This window comes from Thermobia domestica, chromosome 16 (assembly GCF_964235325.1).
Source record: "Thermobia domestica chromosome 16, izTheDome1.hap1.1, whole genome shotgun sequence".
Classification (NCBI taxonomy): domain Eukaryota; kingdom Metazoa; phylum Arthropoda; class Insecta; order Zygentoma; family Lepismatidae; genus Thermobia; species Thermobia domestica.
The window spans coordinates 2,596,956-2,623,456 of NC_137469.1; the positions used below are offsets into that span (position 1 = coordinate 2,596,956).

A 26,501-nucleotide genomic window follows, 5' to 3' on the forward strand; every position below is an offset into this window, starting at 1 on the left:
GAACGATATACCAAACTTTTGACCCTCCTCACCGTGGCCACAATTGATGGTAATTCTTGAGATTTTTTGGGTCCCGGACGGGACGGATACACGGACAGAGGGGGTAAATATAAAAAGGAGTTCTGGTTGGTAATTCAAACTACTTAAAAAGTGAAAGATGTGATTTCAATGTTGCAACATCGTTTTAGTGATATTTATTTCATTGAATATGAGGAAACGCATCTTGGCTCATCATAAGATTTTCATAGTAAATGCTGAGTTGATTTTGAGTTTAACGTCCCTTTCAGCAGCAAGGCTATATGAGACGTGGAATCCGAACCATATAAGCTCCCGCCGGAAATCGAACCCGGGTCTTCCACGCCAAAGGCGCGTACGCTAACCGCTTAGCCACGGAGGAGATCTTCATAGTAAATGCAAAGCATGCTTCAGTGTAAAGTAATTGTCGTTATGTGCATCTTCTAGTAAGTTCATTTGTTTATGCTATCTTAATTGAATTCAACATAACGGACTTACCCAAACGTGCGTAGATTCACTATAATTTTTCGAATACTTTCACATTTTCTCCTTTGGTAAGAACTAAAACCAAAACGTGTCGTGATTTATTAGATTCAATATAATTTTAGTGAATACTTTCACCTTCTTCCTTTGGTAAAAATTGGTAGACGAAAATATTAACTGAAACTGTATTGCAGGATGAATTTTTGGGCAAATCCGTTCATCTTAATTCAATATCATGTGTAGTAACATACTTTAGTGCCTTCGTTGGTTCCTCTTCAGTAATTTATCGACTGGTATAATAAGAGTAAAATATGTGATGGGTGTGCCAACGGTCTGTTTGCACCCTTACAAAGATATGACTTAAACAGGAAAACAAATCGAAGACAAAAGCAACAATAATAAAAACAAGTAATACGTTAATTAAAGCACAAGATACAAAACCTGAAGCTCTTGCAAAAATAGCAGCTGTCCGTGGAGAAAACGTGTCGTCACCAAGCAGCAAGTGTAGCTCTTCCCGGAAGCTTGTAACGTCGTCGAGGCTGAGCCAGAGCGGGGCAAGCGACAAGAACATATGACGAATAGATAAAAGGTCTCCACAACAACAACAACAACAAACAAACAAAAAAAAAAAAAAATCTGGAACTGCATCTCCATGTAAAAATATGCATGCGTTATATGATTGTGTCCAATACGCAGTCAAGTTAAAACTATTTCTTCTCGACGAGACTGTCGGAAACTAGAGGTCCAGACTCCGAGGCGTGGTTTAATGGCACGCAATTTGTTGTCATGTGCGAGATCCCATTCCGACTGCCATTGGTGTAAAAGACGAGATATGAACACCGGGTAAAGATCAGTGCAAGGGAGGGACGTCACTAGTGCAAAACCATGAAGAGCTGTATCTTTTGCCACAGAATCCGCCTGCTCATTACCAGGAATGCCAACATATATCACATGCGAGCAGTTTATCTTCCGTTAAACGTTAATAATACTGCATAACTATTTAGTAACTTTAAACTTTTACAAGTATGTGAAGAAAATTAATAATTTCGTTCTTCCTCTGAACTAACGTTTTATTTTCTTCCAAAATCTGACGTTTTCTTACATTCTTATCCATATTTTCTCGTGTTTATTTCTTCTCATTTTCCACTTCCAGAAATAGATTTAGTAGTGTCTCGACTTTGGGGAAATATTTTACGGCGGTAGGGAAACCTCCACCTATGTATTAGTGAAACAAAGCAACTTACCTTTGTTTTCTTACTGGGATGTGCATAAAGGCAGTAAAACACCTGTTCCAGACCCGGGTACAATTTAGTTCTAAAGCGTGAAAATTCTTCAGATCTGATTCTGGGAATAAGGAAGTCTAAAGTATATATCAGCAACGCACCATCATTGGTACAGCACCACGAACGTCTGCAAGTAAAATAAATACATAAATCAATAAATAAATAAATAAATAAATAAACTTAAACGATAATTATCTAATTGAAATCTCCAATAAGGAGTTGGCGAGAAAAAACTAGAGAGAACAAAATCACAATTACATAAACTAGACTCGAAAATTAACGATTAAATATGACAATTAGCATTTCAATACTTTTTATTCGGTAACACTTGATTCCTAATCGTTACAATTCCTTATTATGAAACACAAACAGGTCAGTGCGTCACAGTAATTCCCAATAGTTAACACTCACGCTAACAGTTGTCGCTAGTGTGCAGGTAATAGGAAGACAGTTCAGGTTATGAAGCAAGGAAACCTCAGCAAAAAAATTCATTATCATGGGAAACGACCTGTCAAAAAATTAGTTTTTCGAGATGAGCTGAGTTGAATTTAAGTTTAACGTCCCTTTCAGCAGCGAGGTTATATGAGACGGAACCTACTGATTAACCTGGAATCCGAACTACATGGGCTCTCTCCGGGAATCGAACCCAGGTCTCCCACGCCAAAGGCGCGTACGCTAACCGCTTAGAGTTAGTTCTTCGAACAAAGTAGTTTTTTTAAGTGCTGCCAATGATAAGAATTTATAGCTGAAATTGTTTCCGATGAATTAAAAAATGCAATGTGTTAAGTATCTATTACAGCAGATAAGTCAGTTTAAGACTGATCAGTATGATGGGTTGTCGAACCTACTGGGCGTTTGCACAGGAGGAAAGAATAATCGCCAATTGCACTTTCTGCACACAGAACTAAATGCTGCATTCTGATTAGTTGCTCACGACTTCTGTGGAAGTGGAATATGCTCAAATCGTGTGCAGAGAACATAGTATTTAGTAAGGTTCAAGTGCATAAGGGAAGAACAATTTTAATAAAAAGAAAAAAGACATAAGGGAAATAACACAAACATACTGTCAATAAATGAGAAGAAACACGAACGAGTTACATTTAAAAAAAAAAAAAAAAAACAGGTACAAAGAGGAAAATATTCATAAAAACAAAGAAAAATACGAAGTAAAAAAATGATAAAATCATATGTTAATAGCTCATAAAATATATTAACTCAAAAAAAAAAAAAAGTAAGAAACAAGCAATCTAATCATATATAGGGAATCGTTTAATACTATCATCACTAAGAGTGATTTTCTGAATCCATAAACCCTTCAATGAGACAGATTGTGCCTCAGGATGGGCTTTTTCCTAATCTCACTTACCTTCAAATCAACTGTTCTCCCTTCCCTTAATTGCCCTCACATCCTAACTCTCATCCTCAAATTACAATGATACCCTCATTCTCACCCACCCTCACATACTGAAATAAGGGTGAAGGCTGCCCTCGAATAACTAAAATGAGTCATGAGTAAAGGTACACATCTTTCCTCCGTGATGAGAAATGTGTTTATTATGAAACAGTTGTAAACTAACAAATTAGGATTAAATACTGTTTCTGTCAGATTTCTTTTCTCTTCTCGAGTACATTTCATTAATCTCATTGTGTTGAAGTTTAGCATACCTTTCAGCACCGAGGCTATATGAGGCATGGACCTACAATTGAAGGTGGAATAAAAACCATCTTAATGTGTTTAAACGGCAATTGAGCCCAGGACCCCGTGCATCAAAGGCATACGCGCTAACCAACAGACCTGCGAAAAGGACTAATCTCTCTCTGTGTATTCACGGATCAGACTGGGACGATCGATGTCTAATGGTACTGCATCATCTTTTGTTTTACATGAATTTTTATATGGACATATATGGACTGATGGCAATCCTCATGGTAGAACTGCACTCTTCAAACTCTTATACAGTGCATTAGGCAAGCCACTTCACTGACCAAACTTAAACACACACAATTTATTTGCACGTTGTACGAACAGAGAGAGAGAGAGAGAAAAGTGTCATTTTTGAAGTAACAAAGACTGGAACTTCGGCTACTCTATGACCTAATCTCCCAGCAACACGACCAGCTTCCTGTGTACTTGACTCTTTATTCCTCAAATTCCGACCAATAGCACAACCCAGGATCGATGAAGTTTTAAAACCTTGCTAATCCATTAATCAGATTTTCTTATTGCTATTCTAACATTGTTCAATACTTACTGATATACAGAGTACATGTACAGTTAAAATATTTATGTATAGACTGCATATTAAAGCAACTCTCAATCAAAATATCTGCAACTAATTGCTAAAAGATGGTTGGCAGAAATTTGAGATATAAAGTAATGGGAACACAAGAAACTGGTCATTTCACTGGTAGTGAAATTGACAGGAAATTCACTGGCAAGGAGGAAGTCGAGGGTTTAAGTCATGCCCGGATTAACGGCTAGATTGAGTAGGCTGGAGCCTGGGGCGACACATCTGGCTCCCCCTCCTTATATATTAAAGAATATATTAATTTACTGCACTGGAAATAATCCATGGGTGTTTCTGCATTAAGATTACCATACGCTTTTCCCTATTAGAGTGATCCCACCGTATAAACGTGTACTGAACAATGAGACTTTGTGTAGCCGATACTTACAATAAGGTCTAGAAGTCTCATGAAAATATTAAATTTTCTTTACGTATTACAACAGAGTAGCCAACTGCAACAACTTTCAAATTAATTAAATAGAAATACATTTGAACTTCATTATTGAGAAGGGAACGGTTGCAGAAGTATAGTCTAGGGCGCGAGTGTGTGTCAACCGAGCTCTGACTTGTCTTTGCCACTCCAGTGAACACACATAAGATTTTTCGTTATTTCAATAAGTTATACGAATTACCTTCCCAAATAATCGTGCGCTGTGAATAGAATCATAATGGAAGCAGGAATTTCTGCAGTTGTAACATCGCCAACTCTCCCCTCTGGATTCGGATTCGGGAACATCTGGAACTCTTCTCTCTCTTCCAAACTGAAATAAACGACAAAAAACATTAAAGTATCAGGTAACTTATACTATTCTTTTGTTTCGAAAACAGCGAATTTTCGACAATGTACACTACCGCTCAAAAGTTTTCGAACACCTTGGATTGTTGTAAGCATCTACTGCGATCATATTAATTTGACAAGAGAACTTTACCACCCTGCGTCAAAGGTACTCCTGCCTAAAGCATAGAATTTGACAACAGTTGAATCGAGGTCTGTGAGGCACTGCAGATGATATGTGAAATTATAATCCTTAAAACCGAAACCAAAAAAGGACTTTTATATAGACATTACATAGAATAAACAAAACTGTGGAACGTGAGGCAACAGGTTAGTTTTGTTTAGAAAGTGTACACATAGAGGATGAATGCAGTTACAGAAATTTTAAAGAAAAAGTAGTTTTTCAAATTTTGCAGTTTTTTATAGCTTGTTCATATGCTAATGTTAAAATAAAAGATTTGAGAAGTGTTACGACCGTCAATATACATCTTTTTCTGGTCAACTGTTCCTCAGTTGAAGCGTATATGTAATAGTCGTTGTTACTATTACAACGAGCAACAACGAAGCATACGAAACCATCGTAAACACTTTTCCAAAGCATGGTATTTTGGGCGCTTTAAACTTTACCATATCAACAAGCTATAAAGAACTGCAAAATTTCGAAAATTACTTTTTCTTTAAAAGGACGAGGGTCCATAAGGGGGGTATTTGGCTCTAAGGAGTTAAATATTATGAGTTGTGTATTTATAAAGTAGAATCGTTAGTATAAAAAATATACACAAATTAAAGCTAAAAGTTTATAATAACCTAGCTGAATACACCAACACTTTTTTTGTGCAACAAATCACAAACACGTAAAACATTGCTGTGGTTTGTACAATAACCAAATAAACTATGGAAACCTACGCAGTAATTAGTCCGAACCGTCGTCACAGCTTTCTGTACTTTCGGAACAATGAGAAACGTCAGCATTCATGATACAGTAGGCGCGTGGAAATAAAGAAGGACCAGATGCTTGTAAATATCTTTGATAATCCAAATACCACAATACAACGGCTATATGTGAACAACACCCAACAACCCGTGCACCAACCTTGCATTCGCAATACCAGCCACGAATTAGCGGTGAAACACCATTGTGGTATTGAACCCATGTATTGTATATTTTGGAAGACGTGTAACGTGATTGTAGTTGAACACGAACAATATCATCCCGCTCTTTGTGAACAATAGTTCATAAAACCTAATTCACTTAAATGCTTCTCTGTATACGACTTGGCTTGCTTAATTTGATACAATCCATATCGCGCAGCTCCTGAATTGTCAATCTTGGAAAGTCCATTCAAGTGTCAGCGGACATCTTGTGCCAAGTACTTTGTGCGTTTTTTACAGTTTTCGGATTCTACTAGTATTTGTAAATGATTAGATTAGTTCACCAATGTTAGCATATGTTCGGCGATGATCTCGTTTTCCGTGTCACTTGAGATACAAGGAGGTCGAAAAGTATTGCACATTTCACAAATAATTCGAACAAACTTGCCAATCATGGGTATCTGTGTGTTCGGCATTACCTGTCCTAAACCTTTCCATCGTTTGGTTAAACCGTTGATAGCTTCGACCATCCACCTAATACATGCAACTAGTCGTGACTCATTCGATTCATTTGCGATATACTGTTTCTTGCTTTGTAAGAAACGTGACGTTCTTGGAATAAGTCTCCCCTGACTCCTCAATATTCTGCACCACAGACACATCTCTACAACTTCGCACAACGTTACTACAGTGCACTCTGTTCTCCTATAATCACTGCATGGAACTTCTTTCCCTCACAAATACACACTTCGTGCGATCAAATGCGCTTTCGTTTGGTCTTCACTTTCTGCTACATGACGTCAGTGCAGCAACTACCTACTGATACGCTTTTTCTATGAGCGCAATCGTGATACACTTTATTACTTTTATATTTTATATGTTGTCACATGCTTAGTATAGTATATAAGTAAGAAAGTGTATCAACGTTGCGCTCGTGTTTAACAAGCACGAGACTAACGAAAAATCGGCGATTTTTCGCAAAAATCCTCTAACTACTTACGTTTGGAACTCTAAAATAAACGTAAACATGGATAGCGTGAAACAAATATTTATTGCGTTGTTACGTAGGTATATTCTATATTTAACACGGGTAGTTAGAATTGTTGTAGTACTCATTTCATTTTCTAGAGATTTTCGAATCCAAAAAAAAAAAAAACCCTTATGGACCCTCATCCTTTCTGTCACTGCATTCACCTCTGTGACTACACTTTTGAAACAGAACTAATATGTTGCCTCACCTTCCACAGTTTTGTTTATTCTATGTAATATCTAAATAAAATGTCCTTTTTTCGGTTTCAATTTTAAGAATTATAATTTCACATATCATCTGCAGTGCCTCTCAGACCTTGATTTAATTGTTTGCTATAGGCAGGAGTACCTCTGATACACAGCAGCAATGTTCTCGTGCCATAATAATATGATCACAGTAGATGCTTACAAAAATGCAGAATGTTCGGAAACTTTCCAGCGATAGTGTAAGTGCTCTGTTTTACAAGTTGTTTCAGGAAATAGGATTGGTACATTTTAAGGTATAGAAAACTGAAGAAAATGAAGCAGTTTCTAAGCTTTCGAAACACACACAAAAAAATCCGAACATACTATTCAAGATATTAATGTTTTGTATGCTTTCTATAACTAGTAGAGAAGTATACATGAACCATTTTATGTAGAGAATAAAAGAAAAAAGATTCAACACATACAAAGAAAACTAGGCATGGAATGGGATCCTATGGTCACTAATTAAATTAATAAAAAAACATTGTAATATATATATACCAGTTATTATTAACTAAAATACATATAATTTATTACAAGAAAAAAATCGTTAATGCACTACACACAAAAATCACTGACGACGAAAACATTCCCAATTATGAACTGGCAACTAAGATGTGCTCCGAAATATCCAGCAAATAATATAGCGGAGGTAAGTAATGACCTCGTTCTTAATAAAATAAAATAAAATAACAAAAAAGACAATGGATAACGATACTACAAAATGATTTAATCAAAGAATTTTGGAAATAAGGGCATATTTTAGAATTCTAAAAAAGCAGTGAGTTATTTACATGCAATAAAGAGTGGAAAAAGTATTTTTTTAAATGTAAGTAAGTCAAGATTATTGAAAACTTTAAGTATATATTACAGGTTCAATTACGTCAATAATATCTTAAGTTATATTTTTTTGTGTACGTCTGATCGAAGATACACATACAAAAAAAAATCTCAATAATCAAACATGTACAAAATTAAAACATGTGAAAAAAATCGCATTTTTTATTACCTGCAGAAGAAAAACGAAGTAGTTTTTAAATATTGTAAATGCTTATGCACTGTGTCTTCAGAATCATGAGGGTACACGTCTATATATTATTTCATACAACCAATACAGTCAATAGATAATACATACATTAGGTTATTTTTCGACATAGTCTCTATTTTTCGGTTGAGGCACTTGTCGCACCGTGGAATGAGTTTTAAGATTCCCTCCTGGTAAAAATCCTGTCGTTGGGGGTTCAGCCACCTTATCACCACAACAAATTTTCCAGTACTGCAGACTATCGTACACAATGTGATGAAGGCTTCCGAACGACATTCCTAATTCTGCTGTTAGATATCGTAACGTGATCTTCCTGCTCTCTTGAATCAACTCCTCTATGCGAGCTGTGTTTAAATGGGCTGATGCCACTGGGTCGGCCACTGCGCTCCTCGTCTTTGACGTTTTATTTACCAGCCGCAAACTTTCGACACTATTCTGCGACATGTTGACGGGACGCCGTAAACCTGTACCAGCTACCGGGTGAATCTCAGTCGCGGTTACATATTTTGCCCACAGAAATCGGATAACTAAGTGGACTTCTTCGCGAGACAAGTTTTCCAAATAAGTCGCCATTTGTGTTTACATACAACTGACGCCGTAGATGTCGGGTGGCTGAAACTGCAGAATTACGAACTCCATATTTTAAAATTACTGCATACTCCTCATTCCTCTATAACAGACGAAACTCCAGAAATATCAGCCTTGTAATCTTAGTTTCTGATCCTTCCTCGTATAATGTGAAATATTAACTTTATGAGCTTCCCAAAGCTTCAGACCTATTTTATGCCTACAGCAACATCAGAATCCCTTGTAGAATATAGCATGAAGAACGCAGCAGCAAGACTGCCAAAAATCAAAGTTGAAACGGTAAACTAGAAGTATCAAATGGATTGGGTAACAAAATAAGAGATAGTAAACAACATGCGTATCTTAAAATTTCAGTATTAAAATATTCTCCCTTACATAGGCTGCATGTAAAATCTGGATTTATACATGTGTTTTTCTTTGCCATTTCAGCTGCCATGGAGGTGGTGCCGATGGAACGACACATCCTTTATCCAATACGACCATTTTAGAATATATTTCCTTCGTTCAAATAAAGATTCATCAGCTTGCACTTGACACTTTTTTTATTTATTTATTTATTTATTCATTTATTTAACATTCTGATAGAAATACTGTCTTTTGTTATGTCAATTAACTTTAAACAGCAAGAATAAGGTGTCATCAAGTCCAGGCAAACCTACGGTATTAGAAATTTTAATACTGAAGTTTTACAGTTTGTGTGTTTTTGATAATCTCTTATTCCATGTACCCAATCCTTTCAGAACTTTTTTATTTAATCTTTACGGCCACTTCACAGTGAAAATTTGGAACTTCGATGTCGAACATGCTATTATAAATTATTTATGTCTACTCAGCTCTGTAATTCTTTTCAAGTCGTCAAAGCTTTCAAAACGCTCTGGTATTTCCTTCAGTCGAGTGTATAGCTCCATATCTATTTATCTATCTATCTATCTATCTATCTATCTATCTATCTATCTATATATATATATATATATATATATATATATATATATATATATATATATATATATATATATATATATATATATATATATATATACAGTGAAACCTCTACTAACGGACACCTCTATAAAGCGGACACCTCCCGTAACGGACATATTTTGTAATCCCCAAACACTGTAATAGGATAAAACATATTGGCAAACCTCTCTAAAGCGGACACTCTCTAGTACGGACACGGACAGTCTTTTCTGTCCTTTATAGGTATTACTTACCTCCGTATTACGGACACTTTCTCTATAAATAAGTTGAAAAGTATTGTAAAAATACATTTTTAGTAATTCATACATGTGTCAACAAGAAAGCATTGTGACATTTTTTTTTCTCAACTGTCTACTCAGCAATCCAGACGAAGAGTCTCTGTTTAACAACACTCTCATGTCCTTTGCTTGCATCCACTCCCACTCAAGCTGTTTTAGACACAAAAGTGATTGACAGTTGCCCGCCGTTTGGAATAACACGTTATTCTACTTTCCTGCTGGATTCTCTAACCAAGCAGAAGACAAGTTCGGTAGTTTTTGCCCGCGGGTACGCATATTGTCACAAAAAGACACTACTGGACTGCAATTAATCCACAAATTAAAGCGACATACTGAAAGCCTAGATGTAAAGTGCACAGAACTATAACATCTTATTTCCATCTTGTGCCTCGAACATAGAGTATTGGACAGCAGAGGACAACACAGTACAGTAAAATTTTGGTAATATTCGTGAATACATGATTCATCCAAAAAATATTGTTACTAATTGCATATTACCTTCTTTACTAATTTACGTAAGAAAATATCAAAACCTCTCTAAGGCGGACACCTCTCTATAGCGGACAATTATTGATTCCCCACGGCTGTCCGCTTTAGAGAGGTTTCACTGTGTATATATATATATATATATATATATATATATATATATATATATATATATATATATATATATACAGAGGCTGGATAAAAAATCTAAAAACACTTCATACAGGACACGTAAGTTTGGTCCTCCACTGTACAACACGTATTGCGGCTGTCGATCGGTTTTTGTTTTCAATGTGTCATGGGGACCTTCCTCTTCCGTCAGCAGTAACCAGTTGACCTGTGAGTGTCGTGGTGTGAAAGTGGTGCGATAAAATGGGCGATCTGACAGACTTCCAAAGAGGCATGATCGTTTGTGCCCGTCTGGTTGGAGCTTCAGTGGCAACAATGGCGAACATTGTGGGGGTATCGAAAGGCATTGTATCCAATGTCACGAGGGCATACATAATTCATTGGCAAATGACGTCTGCAAAGCACAACAATGGTCGAAAGATAATCCTGTCAGATAGGGACCGGAGAGCATTAAAACTTATTGTAGCAGCTAAAAAGAACCACTGCACTGAAAATTATGTCTGAATTCAATTCCGGCCTACAGAACCCGGTTTCATCGAAAACAGTGCGGCGGAAACTTCATAAAATGAAAATTCATGGCAGGACCGCTGTCGCCAAACCCCTGGTCACAGCAATAAATGGGAAGACGCGTATCCAGTGGTGCAAGGACCACAAGGCGTGGACTCATGAGCAGTGGAAGCACGTAATGTCGTCCGATGAATCGACCTTCACCTTGTTTCAAACAACCGGTCGTGTTTACGTATGGAGAACACCGTAGCAGGCTTATGATACAGACTGTCTGCTCCCAACTGTAAAGCATGGGCAGTGATATCGTGGTTTTCTGCAGGTCCCATCATAGCCCTGCATGGAATGATGAATGCTAAAGCGTATGAGGCCATTTTGGGGGACCAGGTTCTACCCATGACCCAAATATTGTTCCCTGATGGTGATGGCATCTACCAAGATGATTTGGCACCCTGTCACGCTGCAAAAACGGTGAAATCATGGTTTGAGGAGCATGACCAGGAGCTATCACACCTCCCCTGGGTGGTCTGAGTTAGAAAGGCGTGTTCGGTCTTATTATCCTCCACCAGCATCCCTTAAGGAACTGGAGCATGTTTTGGAGGAACAAAGGTACAAAATTCCACACACCACGATTCAGGAGCTGTATACGTCCATTCCACGTCGAATCCAAGCTATTTTGGACGCAAAAAGAGGCTCCACACCATACTAGGTATGGTTTTCACACTTTTGCAAACGTTTTAGATTTTTTTGTCCAGCCCCTGTATATATCTGGTGTTTCAAAACCACATCGACAACGTTTAGGTGATTCCTAACACCAAGATAAGACAAAAAGTATAGACCAACCTGGGTGCACAAATGCTTCCTTTCGGAGTTTCTAGGCTGCTGCCGGAAACATGAAAAAATGAACTTTAAAGGTCCATAGCTCCAATACTATGGGACCTACCGTAGTCGGGTAGAGACTTCACTTAAGAACTACTATGTGCGCTATCCAAAAATACATGTTTCATAATCCTAAGATACTCACGCAACAATTTTTATTGAGGAAGTTTGGCTAAGGGCATATAAATTTGAAGGACTCACCAACTATCTATATAAAAGTTGTTGCAGAAGTACAGCAGAATTCTGAAACTTGGATATTTGGATAGCACACATATTACTTCCTGAGTCTTGACCCGACTACGGTAGGTCCCATAATATTGGAGCTACGGACCTTTAAAGTTCATTTTTTCATGTTTTCGGCAGCCTATAACTCCGAAAGGAAGCATTTATGCACCCAAGTTAGTCTATACTTTTTGTCTTATCTTGGTGACAGGAAACATCTCCAATATATATAAACATACCTAAAAGAAGAATACGCGGAAATTAACAATCTGTATGGGCACTTACTTTCCTAAGATCTGGTGCAAAAGAATCCATGGTGTGACTGATTCAATTGGCATTTCCATCATATGATCTGGAGCATCAAGCTGCTGGCTTACAATGTGGATTAGATTTTGAATTAAGCGCGTCAATTTATTGTTGGCAAGACTCTCCACTGTAAAGAATAAAAATTAGAAACTTTTATAAGATAAACTGAAACGGAATTTCATTTACATGATAAACTAAAACGGAAGAAAAACTATGGACACAAAAGTAATATTTATGGCGAGAACTCTATATGTATGTAAAATAAATGTATAAATGATTGACGGCTATCTCCTCCTACAATGCTAGACCAATTTTGGTGATTTCTGAAGGAGCTCCTTTGTGGCTAAGCGATTTGTGGCTGGAGCGCCTTTGGCGTGGGAGACTTGGATTCGATTCTCAGCAGAAGCTCATATGGTTCGGATCCCACGTTAAGCTGTAGGTCCACATCTCACATAGCCTCGCTGCTGAATAGGACGCTAACTCAAAACCAATCGAATCAAATGATTTTTGGCACACGAATGGTCTGATGTCTACTAACTTAGGTTTTAATAACGTTAGTTTTTCGGTAGGACCTATCTAGATTCAAAAATTTACACCAAACATACAATATTTCAGGAGCTCATCAAGTTAGAAAGTCGGAAGTCAGCATATAAAGTATTCATTAAAAGTAAATGTCTCAGCGTTTATGAAAATTTCGTTCAAGACGAGCCAGGAGAAAATAAATAAACAAATAAAAATAATTGAAGCATGTTCACTGAACACTTACCAACAGCAACACCACCCTTCTGAATGCACGAATCCAGACCAGAAAGTAGTTTTTCCAAAGTTGCTGCCCACTTCTGTTGTTCCTTGCATTCTGTTGATCCCAAGTATTTGTGCATAGCCTCATTAAGACAAGCTTCACCCCATTCAAAGCAATCCTGGAAGTAAACGATTACAGTTATTACAGGTGCTTAACAGGTATACCATCCGATCTTAATAAAATGGAACAATCATCTGATTGCTGAACGCTTCTCTGGTTGGTTGATTGGTTGTAACGTCATTTTGCAGCAAGACGGACTATATGATACGGGAATGTAGCTTCCCTGGTGAAAAAGAAGATCAGATTTTAATCAACCAAAACAACAGAATTTCGCTGAGAAGCGTCTAGCATTAATACGAACTAAACTGTTGATTAAGTTTGAATAGACGGGGTAATGGAATCGTTCTAACATATAATATAAACAGTTAAAAATTCATCTTTCCAAGTTCTCAACTATGTAGATCAGTGGCAGATTAATTGTGTGTAATGTAACTGGTGAACATAAAATACTTTTTATTTTCCTGACGATTTTTGCTTATTCTTTTGCTTCTGTTTTAATGTGTTGAGAGCTTTCAACATTTATTATAGCTTATTTTTGTCAAAATATAAAACACAATTAAATCTTTCAGTTTAACGGCCCATGACTATGCCCTTTAGGCTAAGGGGGACGGATAATTAAGGCAAGTAAATGATGATGGAAGAATTGGTGGAATGAGAATGTGGAAGGAAATGGGAGAACCCCGAGAAAACCCACGTACACGACATTATCCACCACCAACTTACTTTGGTCGGGGATCGAATCAGGGACCCCATGCACCAGAAGCAAGCGCTCTACCACTGAGTCTCCGTGTCCCCGCCCCCCTTTCCATTAGGATTTAAAGATAGGGACAATGGATAAAAATGAAATGAAATCTTTGAGTTTTACGTCCCACGGTTATGCCGGTTAGGCTAAAGGAGACGGTGATAATGAGAGATGAGTGAAATGGTGGAATGAAGAAAGTGGGAGGAAACGGGAGAACCCCGAGAAAATCCACGAGCACGGTGTTTGTCCACCACAAAGTCCACACGGCGTGAGCTGGGATCGAACCAGGGATCCCAAGCACCGGAGGTGAACGCTCTACCACTGAGCCACCGCGCCCCCCGATAGGGACAATGGATTTTCAACTTAGAAATGCTTCTCTTGTAAAAAGTATTCATAGAGATAATTAGGCGTACTGAATTGTCTATCCCAAAAAAAGCCTCATAAATGTTAGTTTCCGTTAACAAATTAATTGTAAGTAGTTTTCTTATTCTTGTCATTTACGGTACAAATATTCCCTTCAGTCAAATATTCAGTTATGTTAAAGTCCTGGCATGAATATGTTTGAATAACAGTTTTCTTGTGGCTATATAGATAAGGGAGACCAGGTTCATAAGGACGTTAATTACGAAAAGAACTAACGTAACTTTTTTTATGCAGTACAATATTACGAAAGGTAAGAACACTTTGTAAAGGAACGTAGGCGAAAATATTTCGTATCTTAAGCAACTGAACAACGAGTAAATATAAATGTGGCTTAAAATTCTTTCAGTTGAAAATTGCATTCAACACTGCATGCCCGTTTTAAAGAAAAGATTGTTCTTCAAAGAAAAATTAAACAAAGGTGTCCAAGAAGACTCCTAAGTTTGAGTATCACAGAGAACAATGTCAGTGGAATTTTAGTTCTGGCATTGGCAACACTGCTTCCATGATCAGAGACAGCGATATCTAGTATCCCTTCCGTTCACGGATGCCTGACCATTTTACTTGTGATGCCATGGCTGATGTGAGTTGTTATAATACATAGCTGAGGGACGATTAGTGCGTAAGTTATGTGTAAGTGCATGAACGACCAAACAGGGCAAACTGACATTGGTAATGACTGCAATTAAAGATCGCTTTGGGAAGGACCTATCTCGGAAAGCAAGTCTGTTTGATCAGGAGAAATATGCATTTGCTCCAGGATGTGTCAAAGACATGTCGCGTAGCAGACGTAAGAAGACGCGTAAGGAAACGTACTGCCGCTGCTCAGTCAATTGCGATGTCCTTAACTAAATCGCTTCCTAGTAGAAACCTGCACGGGCTGGGCTCGGCCCGCGAGCCGGGCTTGGGCGGGCCAACCCTTATTTCTTCGGGCCGAGCCGGGCTTGGGCGGGCCGCCATTGATTTCTCTTCAGATCGGGCCGGGCTTGGTCCGATTAATTGCAATTCTTCAATAATTATTGACTTTCGTTAAACGATAATTAGAATAATGGCAAACGTTGAAGAAGTGTGCCCGTGAAAAATGTTACAAAATGAAACTTAAAATTTATCGGGCCCGGCCCGGGCTCGGGCCGAAAATCTCCAAAACTTTCCCGGCCCGGGCTGGGCCGGGCCTAGGTACATTCGGGCAGGATTGGGCTCGGGCCGAAAAATTTGGCCCTTGCAGGTCTCTACTTCCTAGTACTCAACTGGTAAAGTGATAACCATCCGGCAAACGAAAGACAGAAGTTGAAGAAATAAAGCCTTTAAAAGAGAGATGAGTGGCTAACTTTCGTTAAACAAGACTGTACAAAAAAAAAAAAAAAAAAAAAAAAAAATCAAAATTGCTGACTTTCCTCTTAGGAAACTATTGTATCATGTTATGCTTAAATTATTCTGGACATACTGAGAACCAAAACGATCACTTTCAGCTTTGAATTAACAGCCAATTGTGGTTATGTTGAACTGTTTATAAACTGGACATTTCCCTTATGATTTCAAACCCACGAAACACCTTATACTGAAATTTGGGTTCGAGTTACTTTTTTACTTCATTCTAGAAACAAATTCTCGCTTCATAAAAGTAACTGTTTACCTCGTATTCTTTGAGATGCCATAAAGCTTCCAGAAGTAACGCTAACTGTGCTGGTCGATCTGGGATTACTGTTCCCGGAGAATGCTGGGATTGGGACTGAGAATACTGGAACGTTGCTTTCAAGATTTCAGAAAGCTCCTGGTACGACTGCTGTTCATATAACTTCTGCACCTTCTCCAACTTCTGATTTCTGAAACAAAAGTAGAAATTTAATACTTATGAAAAGTAATATTTAATACTTATGAAAAGTTTACGATAAGCAATGTTTAATACGTAAAAGTTCACTAAATGTACACAAAAGTAAAGTTTTCAAGTGTTACAGGATGCGAATTCAGAACCAGCAACTTCATTTACATCAAAATCCAGTCAGCCATCCATTGATAGCCTAACAGGCTTTGTTGTTGGAGTTCATCGCCTTTAGATGTTAATTTATACCGACCATCGACATCGCCAGCTGACTTGGTATTTTACAATAAGGATATAACTAATTACTTACAGTTTGCATTACTACAAGGAAGTCCTTGCATTTGTAAATGATTTGTAATATATATTGGTAGCACTTCTAATGCACTAAGAATGCAGTATTTGTAGACTGCAATACTAAAGTCTCATACGCGTTAGCTGAAATTCAATTTTGTTTAGATCAGATGCTTTCTCAATAAGTTTGTTTTTACTGAACCCTCATTGTCATGCACCGACATCGAATCAACGCTCGCTCTGATCATCTACCTGTTAGACACTGACACAATAAGGAAGTATTGTTGTTGTGTAGTAAGTACTTTGACTCTCGGAAGTCGCTTTTTTCCTGCTTTTTGGTCTATGTCATCCTGACTACGTTAGCAGCCAAGTAGGAAGTATAGCTGCTTTATGCTGTATCATCGACATGAGGACATATGTATTTTGGCTGCGTCAATTTAGTAATTAACCATCTGCATGCCATCTTGTGAGTGTCACCGCCTTCGTTTCCTTCATGACGTCAGAGGGACCAGTCGAAACAAAAACATTTGAGAAAACTTGATCGCGATCTTTGCATCTCAACCACGACGGGGGACACATCGATGTTACCCTGCCTTCGGCCTGACATTCGATGCTATGATCGATTGTCGGACAAGTCTTCATCAAGATGTCTCGACCTACAAGTCTTTGGACAGCGCCTGTCATCACCTACGAGTAAGAGGGAGAAGATTGGAACTACTTCAAATTAGGGTGAGACTATTCTAAATTAGTTGCTATTCCTTGCTCTACCATCTAAGTCCTTACGCCCTTATAGCTGCCATTTAATATCATCAGAATAATGTGTTTCATTTCAATCAAATCTCTCAAAGTTATCAAGCACCTCGTGGGTGCCTCTCATAACGATCCCGACAGACAAATTGTTACATGGTGGTTGGCGCATCGGGTTTCAGGGCGCATATTCCACCCTTTCGTATCGGTTCATATTGAATTGCGTCTTGGGCTTTGCGGTACTCTCGCTGCATCCATTTTTTTCCTTCGCCTTTATAAGTAGTAGAAATATTTCCCCCGCCCACCAACCCTTTTGGAAGTAACTTTGATTTTTTCTTGGCATTTTGTTTGCTGTAGTACTTTTTATCTAAGTTGGTTTAAAATTTTACCTCCTACATAGAAAAGTTTGTTAATTTTACTTTAGTAAAAATTATTTCTAATAAATATGTGTTCAGAACATACTTCTTTGAGGAAACAGTAACACGATCTACATCCCTTTAACTTTAGACAAACCCACCTACCGACGCTAGTGTTTCCGATAAGATCTCTTCATGTGGTTCGGATCCCACGTTAAACCGTACATGTGTCTTATATAGCATCGCTACTGAAAGATATTAAAAATTATAAACAAGGTCTTCCACAACAATAGCCCAAGAATAAAGGCTCTCAAATGGAATATGGAATGGAATGACCAAAAATTCATCACACAAGTGGTGAGCGCCTCCACTAAGCCACTATCACAAAGAGAAAAGAAAAAAACTCTACGATCGATGGAACCTGGAGGTTCAATGCCGCGTTCACAAAAGCTCTCCACTGACTTATACCCTTACCCAAGTGGATCCAGTTCCTATTTCTTCGAGATTCATCTTAATATTGTCCTCCCATCTGCGCCTAGGCCTTCCTAATGGTCGTCTTCCGATTGATCTTCCAGTTAAAACTTTGTAAGCGTTTCTACTTTCTTCCATCCTGGCTACATTACCTGCCCACTGGAGACACCTAGATTTGATGACCCTAACAATATTAGGTAAACCGTATAAATGATGTAGTTCCTCATTGTAAGGTTTCCGCCATTCCCCATTCTCGTTCCTCTTGGGTCCGAATATTCGTATCAGGATTTTATTCTCAAATACTTTCAGTCTGTGTTCTTCCCTCAGAGTAAGCCACCATGTTTCACAACCATACAGAACAACAAGCATGATTATCGTTTTCTATATTTTAAGCTTCAAATTTCTTGACAGAATTCGCGACGACAAAAGATTTCGAACTGAATAGTAATACGAATTCCTTGCTTTCAGCCGACATTTAATTTCTTCCTGAACATGAGTTTGATCTGTTAACATTGATCCTAGATATCTGAAAATGCCCACTTTGTCGAAAGTATTGTTTGATATTTTGATCCATCCATATGTCGAAAGTATTATTTGATATTTTGATCCATCCATATGTCGAAAGTATTATTTGATATTTTGATGTATCCATATGTCGAAAGTATTATTTGATATTTTGAACTGGCAACACAGCCTTTTCATTTACCATAGGGCGCCATACCAGTGTGCAGTTGATGCAATTGGAAGAATGCCACCGTTTGAAATTGAAAAACACCTATTTCAGCAAATTTTATCTTGTCTTATTATATTTTTTCGAATCTTTAAACATAACGGAGTTGGCCCATGAGTCCAGATTTTTTATACATCCTGTATATCCCATGAGAAGTTTTTGATTTCACAAAAATAGGTCCACGTTAGATAAATAGGCAATAATGTACGGTATTACAATAATTTATCGACAATTTTCGAAAACGAAATGAAATGAAATCTTTAAGTTTTACGTCCCACGTTTATACTGGCTAGACTAAAGGAGACTGATGATGAGAAATGAATGAAATGGTGGAATGAAGAGTGGGAGGAAACAGGAGAACTCCGAGAAAATCTACGAACACGGTGTTTATCCACCAAAAAGCTCACTTGGTGCGAGCTGGGATTCAACGCGGGACCCCATGCACCAGAGGTGAATGCTCTACCACTGAGTCACCGCGGTCCCTCGACAATTTTCGAATAAAATTTACAAAATAGTATTGTACTCCTACTGAGATACTTTTTTTAATAAACAAATTCACAATATTTAAATAATATTGAAATTATACTATTGTACCGAAAGTTTAACTAAAACAAATGCCAAAAAATAAATAAATAAATAAATAAATAAAAAATACCTTTCGAGGTTGACCAACATTTTCTCAGTTGTCTCTTTGTTAATAGAGGTATTATGCTTACAGTTCCATAATGTCACAACTGCTACTTGGTCCTCGGGTTTGATTTCTAGGTAATACAATATCTGGAAAAGAAAACGGAAACGGTTATCATCATGTTAGTCCTAAAGAGTTGATACTATGTATGTATGTATGTATGGGTCAAAAGAAATTGTATAAAGATTTACTGAAACTGAAACATTGTAGATATTTGTTATTTTGTAATTCCCACAACGTGTTCGTCGGCGTAATATTTCGTGATGTGTTTGCCAGCGTCTTGGCGAGTAAATAGAAATCACACCTAAATTATATATTATTCAAGTTTAATTGTTAGTTCTAATATAGGACACATAGACAATAAGTATTGATCAGTACAGTTTACAAACATTAAACCCAGGAAAGCACTTCCTTCTATGAGAAATGAAATGAAATCTTTCAGTTTAAGGTCCCACAATTATGCCCTTTAGGCTAAGGGAGAAGGGTGATTAAGGCAAGTTAATAATAATAGAATTGGTGGAATGAGAATGTGTGAGGAAACGGAGGTACCCCGAGTAAACCCAAGTACATGATGCTGTTCACGACATACATGGCCGGAGATCGAACAAGAGACCCCAAACACACTAGAGGTAAGCGCTCTATCACTCAGGTTCAATTCGCGGTCCGGTCGTGAATTTTATCGCTTTTTATCGAATCTTCATTAAGGGGGCAGACTATTAAAAATGATACAAAAGCTAACTTTTTTTTTTCCCGTTTGCCGTAAGTGAAAGAGATAATGAAATGTAGTTTACCACAATCATAGATAATAATATTCTACACCCGAAAATAAAAATCGGAAGAATTTTCAGTGTTGTTATCCATAGAAATTACAGTGTGGCCAGAATATGAATTACCCAAAAATCTAGGTTAAGACAGCGACTAGAAAAATGAATTCAACGGTAATTGATGACTTATCATGTTGTCTTGGTTCCTTGTTAACTACTTTTTAAATAATATTTCTATTTATTTTGTAATAAACACTATAAAATAAATAATTTTTTGATAAGCAGTACAAAATAAATACAATTATTATTTAAAAAGTAGTTAACAAAGAACCAAGACAACATGATAAGTCATCAATTACCGTTGAGTTCATTTTTCTAGTCGTTGTCTTAACCTAGATTTTTGGGTAATTCAAATTCTGGTCACACTGTAATTTCTATGGATGGCAACACTGAAAGTTCTTGCGATTCGTATTTTCGGGTGTAGAATAACATTATCTCTGGTTGTGGTAAGCTACATTTCATTATCTCTCTTCACTTACAGAAAACAGGCAAAAGAAAAATGGTTAGCTTTTGTATCATTTTTAGTAGTCTGCCCCTTTAAATTAAACTGAATTCTTTATCAGAACTATAACGTACAGTTTTGTTCCAAAAATATTGGCCGCTTTCGTTTATCCCTACTTTGCTTTACACGGCCATACTCTGGCAATCATACGTAGGAAATTCTAATACTTTGGCTCTTTATAAAGAGCTCGATTCGCTAAAGAAAATCTACACCTATTTGATTTAATTTTCCATGTATACGAACGACTACAAAGCTTTTCAAAGAGAGTGGTTGGCGAGCTCCTTCGTGGCTAAGCGGTTAGCGTACGCGCCTTTGGCGTAGGAGACCCGGGTTCGATTAACGGCGGCAATTCACGTGGTTCGGATCCCACGTTAATCGGTAGGTCCACGTCTCATATAGCCTCGCTACCGAAAGGCACGTCAAATTCAAAATAAAATCAACTTAACTCAAATTGAGATGTGGGTGGTCGTTTTTTTTTAACATGATTGTACAATTATTTCGCACATTTCGACAAGAAACATATTGTAAATAAGTAAAAATCAAACGAATACTTACAGATTGTAAAGACTGAATAGCGACCTCTGTATTTCCTTGAAACAAGAAAACATGGGTCTTCAACCAGTACAAACGAAGCAGAAAATTCAGATATTTTGAGCCAAAAAGTCCTCCTCTCTCAGACACAAACACAAGATAGCCAACGTCCTCCATCACAATTTCACTAGAAAACTTTTCATTCGAGCTGAAATAGGAAGAGAAAAAACAATTACAGTATACAAGTAAAACAATACAATAGAAAAATCGAATTTATTGCATAACATATCCAATATTTTATGGAACTGCAATGAACAGGTTCAACATATTTCCACCCGTATTTGTTGTTCGTTTGTTTTTGCTGGGCTTCACAGTCGTGAGCTGCATATAGAACTTAGAATGGTCATATTTCACATTCACTAATAAACGTTGTAATAAAAGAGAAAGAATTACAATTTTTTTTCCCTGAAAGAGGGAACTTTAAAGAGTATACAGATCAAAGGTCAGTAAAGGGAGAGAAACTTATTTATTTAATATAAATAAAATAAGGAGTTTGTTTTCGTGTCTGTGTGCAGCCTGGGGACCAGACAAGTGGACCGAGAGTTACCAAATTTTGGTCACGGGTACCTTGATCCAGGCCCAAGACCAAGACGAAGCATTTTTTTAAATTCGAACAAGGGGGTCTCAGGGGGAGGGGAGCGTTTATTGAGACATGTCAAAGTAGTAGAAAATGACCGATATTAGTGTTAAATCCATAGTTATCGCGGTCGCTGAGATTAATGGTGACACTTCCATTATCGATAACTTTCAAATTCAGCTACCATTCAGCCGGGGGTCACCTGTGGGGAAAAAGTGCCAAGACATGTAAAAATAATCCAAAATGACCGATATTAGTGTCAAATCCAGTTTTCGCGGTTGCTGAGATGAATAATAATACTCGCGTTGACTTCCAAATACAGCTCCCATCGGCTGGGAGCCAGAGATATTTTTATATACAAAATTCGAACCAGGGGGTCACAAGGGGGAGTTTACCGGGATATGTAAAAGTAGTAGAAAATGACCGATATTTTTTTTCCTTTCATTGTTCAGTTTGTTTACATAGATATTTCATCAGATCCATGCGAAGAATGGGTATTTCAGGTAGTAAGAAAATTAAATAAAGTGAAATATACGCTCACCTATGTTTTCTTTACCAAGCACACATACTGTTTGGAACTGAAAATGTGAGTTTTAAGTCACTGCACTTAGGTTGAGAGCAGAAGTGACGAAATCACCTGACTCATCCACTTGGCTGAAATTATATATTCTCGTTTGTACCCTATTCCAAAAACAATGACCGCATTGATTATGACTCTCTTGAGGTTTATTATTATTATTATTATTATTATTATTATTATTATTATTATTATTATTATTATTATTATTATTATTATTATTATTATTATTATTATTATTATCATCATCATCATCATCTAAGTCCAACTTCGAGTATCTTCGGAAACAGTAAACCAAATAAGCCAGGTTCGAGTATCCAAGCCAAATTTCGCAATCGGGAAAAAAATGTGCATATTTTCCTATTAAGTAAAAGACTATGCTTAAATGTTATTAAGTGTAGAAAAAAATCACATTCATTGAAATGCATAATAAGATAATATTTTGAAACTGTGTATACATGTGACCACAAGCTGGTTTTGTTGACGAAAATCACAACCGTCAAAAGGTGTTCTCGATGTATGGACATTGGATTGTCCAAGCACAGCAGCTAGACTGTAGAACAAGCCATGTGGTCTGAGTGGAGAGCACCGACTGCAGGAGTGAAAGAGTGTTTGGCTGTTCTGGGAAGCGGACTGGGTGGCGTAGTGGTTAACGCATCGGCACGGTGTGCGGAGGTCCCAGGTTCGGGTCCCAGTCTTCTCAAATCACTTTTTCACACTTTGTAAGTTACTGAACTCGGACCTACAGAGGGTTTGGTGTGTAAACGTAAGTTTAAATCGGTTGTTTCAACCTTTCATTAATACATGTAAGATGTAGTATAACAGTTAACATGTTTGAGTTTTGTCTGTAGATCGAGGTTCGATCTCAGCAAAGCTACGGTTTATTTTTCAAATGTACCTGTACCAGAATCATGCCCTGACTACGAAATGCAAATCATTTTACAAGCGAGTGATTAGTAAGTACCAGGTTATCATAAAATAAGTATCGCTGTTCAGAGAACCCTGGAGATGTAACCACTTGACAGAATGCAACCAAATCTAGTAGGGGTACATTTGGGAACATGCAGAAGCGATTGGTGTAGAAAACAAAATTAGTTCCAATTTTTGCCACCAGAGGTAATTGTAGCGCTGTACAACACCAAGTAAGTGCAGCATGGAAGAAAAACGACACTAATAATGCTAAATGATGAGAAAGGCTGTAATTTCCCCTCCTCTGGGTCTCGTGGCATTGATTATTTACGTTATTAGTACCCCATGGTCAGTGGCGGAATTACGGAGGAGGGGCCTTCTGAACTGAAGTGTCTCTTTAAAATTCTTGAATATCTTACAAAAACGAAGTTAAATGTTAGTCTTTCCTGTGGTACGTAAGATGCAAGCTCCCTCCAAAATTCCAGGAAAAGATTAGTGTCAAATCTTGCCTCCAGAGGCTATTGTGTTTCTGTTCAGTATTAAGTACGGTGAGTATGGTATGGAAGACAAATGATATTGATATTCAAGCAAGCATCGAATCACCATCTATTCACTTCTGCCACATACTGGCCCTTAAACCCTTATCACTGAAACACATGCAGGTGTGAATAAGCGCCTGAAGAGGTAATTACAGTATTTCTTATCATTTAGCATCATTGGTGTCGTTTTTCTTCCACACTGCACTTACATGGCGTTGTACAACGCCACAATTACCTCTGGTGGCAAAAATTAGAACTACTTTTGTTTTCTACACCAATCGCTCTGCATATTCCCAAATACGCTCCTACCAAGTTTCGTTGCATTCTGTCGAGTGGTTACGTCTCCAGAGTTCTCTAAACAGCGATACTTATTTTATGATTATCTGGTACGTTTATTATCATAATACATTAATGAAACTGTTTCACGGTTAATCTATTCTTTCCTTCACATTCCGGGACAGGACGTTTGGGCGCCGCCATTTGGGCGCGGACGTTTTGGCGCTGCCGTTTGGGCGCCGGACGTTTGGGCGCAAAGCCGTTTAGGCGCCAGACGTTTGGGCGCGAGGTACATAGTAAAAATCACAATTTACGACATATAAAGTAAGCTAGGCACTGAAAACTAAGCGCCAATCAAGATATATACATTTCCTACACTTCTATCTTTATCTCACCTCATTTATCTGTATATTTTCTATCTCTATCTTATTTATTCATCTAAATTAAATAGTTTAATGCGTTTCTGGCATTTGTTGCCTAACCTCGTCATGGATTGATTTTTCGCTTGTCCACGATTCTTGTACTTCTGATCTAATTTTTGTATTATATCAGCAAGCTAGGAAATAAAGGAATCAGACGAACTGTTAATTTTCTTAATGTTAATTAAAACATATTGATTTAATTTTTGTATTTTTTTAAAGAAAGTTAATAATTACATATTTATTAATATTAAAATTTGTTTTCTTTCGTATTACGTTAGCCAAACTCTTCTCTTCCTTAAGTCCAATAAAGAACTACCAATAAAAGATTGCAGCGTAGTTGCTAACACTCTCGCCTTCGGTGCGATCGGTCCCGGGTTCGATTCCCGGTGGGGGCACTCGGTCGAAAAAGTGTAACACGCTCTTTCAGGCCAGCCACCCTGAATGAGGTTTTCCTGGGTTTTCTTCATTCACATCAGGCAAATGCCGGGGTGGTACCTAATTTATAGGTCCAGGCCGCTTCCTTCCTTCCCTTTCCCTGGATAGTGTGCTCCCTCAAACGTGACGGGCTAAATGGCCTTAGATGCCGAGAGCCCAGAAATCTAAAAATCCTATATCCTAATCGAGTTGAGGGAAAGATATTTTGCATACATGGTGTGTAAGACATATTTTGCATACAGGATGTCTAACACATTGAGTTTAGGAACTGTAGTATGCCGTATTTCTGGTATCACTTTTTTTTTTAATTAACATTCCAATATAAAAATCAAAACTTAACACACATTTTTTTCGTCCCATTGTAAGCATTTAATCTGCATTAAAGAAAGTGGCGAAAGAAAAAAAAACAACAACAACAAAAAACAACGATTTCAAAGTGAAAAATAATAGTTAAGTGTACATATATTGGTCATTTAGCCACTAGAAATGTGTTTGACATCCACACTTATTGCGTAACTACAGTAGAAGGCCTGCTTTAAGTTTTTTAATGGAATAGGTTCACTATGTATGTAATGCAGTCAATCATATGTAGTCTGGTCGACTTACATTTGGCTTGAAAAGTTATCAAATAAAAAGCACACTTAACTTTCGTTGAAACTTAAATTTACAAAATTTAATTGTTAATTCAGTTTTTATAATTTTGAAATTCCAGTATTTCTAGTATGTAAAACAAAATCCAGTATAATTCAAGGACTTCCACTACAGTAGACACCTTGTGATATCTTGATTCGAACTTAGTACTCAGCGCCTAACATAACGACTTTTTAACTCGCGCCCAAACGTCTGGCGCCCAAATAGCTTCGCGCCCAAACGTCCAGTGCCCAAACGGCGGGGCCCAAACGTCCGCGCCCAAACGGCGGCGCCCAAACGTCACGTACCGTCACATTCTTCCTTTCATCGATCTTCCCGTATTTGTCACTTCCTTCAGTTGTCTTTCTCTCTGTTTTTATTTATGTGTGAAGAGAGAAAGAGCGAGAGAATGACGGAGAGTGAATGATAACAGTATGTGTTCGTACATGTAAAGGTAAATCCTT

General features: G+C 37.6%; 1 protein-coding gene across 3 annotated transcripts in view; it reads right to left on the bottom strand.

Annotated features, from left to right (window-relative positions):
* Positions 1-26,501, bottom strand: part of LOC145672879 (uncharacterized) — a 210,181-nt gene that overhangs the window by 135,449 nt on the left and 48,231 nt on the right. For all 3 annotated transcript variants that reach the window (XM_081742065.1, XM_081742067.1, XM_081742064.1), the window contains exons 12-18: positions 21,637-21,820; positions 19,723-19,844; positions 16,287-16,476; positions 13,396-13,549; positions 12,609-12,756; positions 4,702-4,830; positions 1,743-1,908 (exon numbers count right to left, since the gene is read on the bottom strand). In XM_081742065.1, coding sequence (XP_081598191.1) covers positions 1,743-1,908; positions 4,702-4,830; positions 12,609-12,756; positions 13,396-13,549; positions 16,287-16,476; positions 19,723-19,844; positions 21,637-21,820 — 1,093 coding nt within the window. The remainder of the gene's footprint in view (positions 1-1,742; positions 1,909-4,701; positions 4,831-12,608; positions 12,757-13,395; positions 13,550-16,286; positions 16,477-19,722; positions 19,845-21,636; positions 21,821-26,501) is intronic.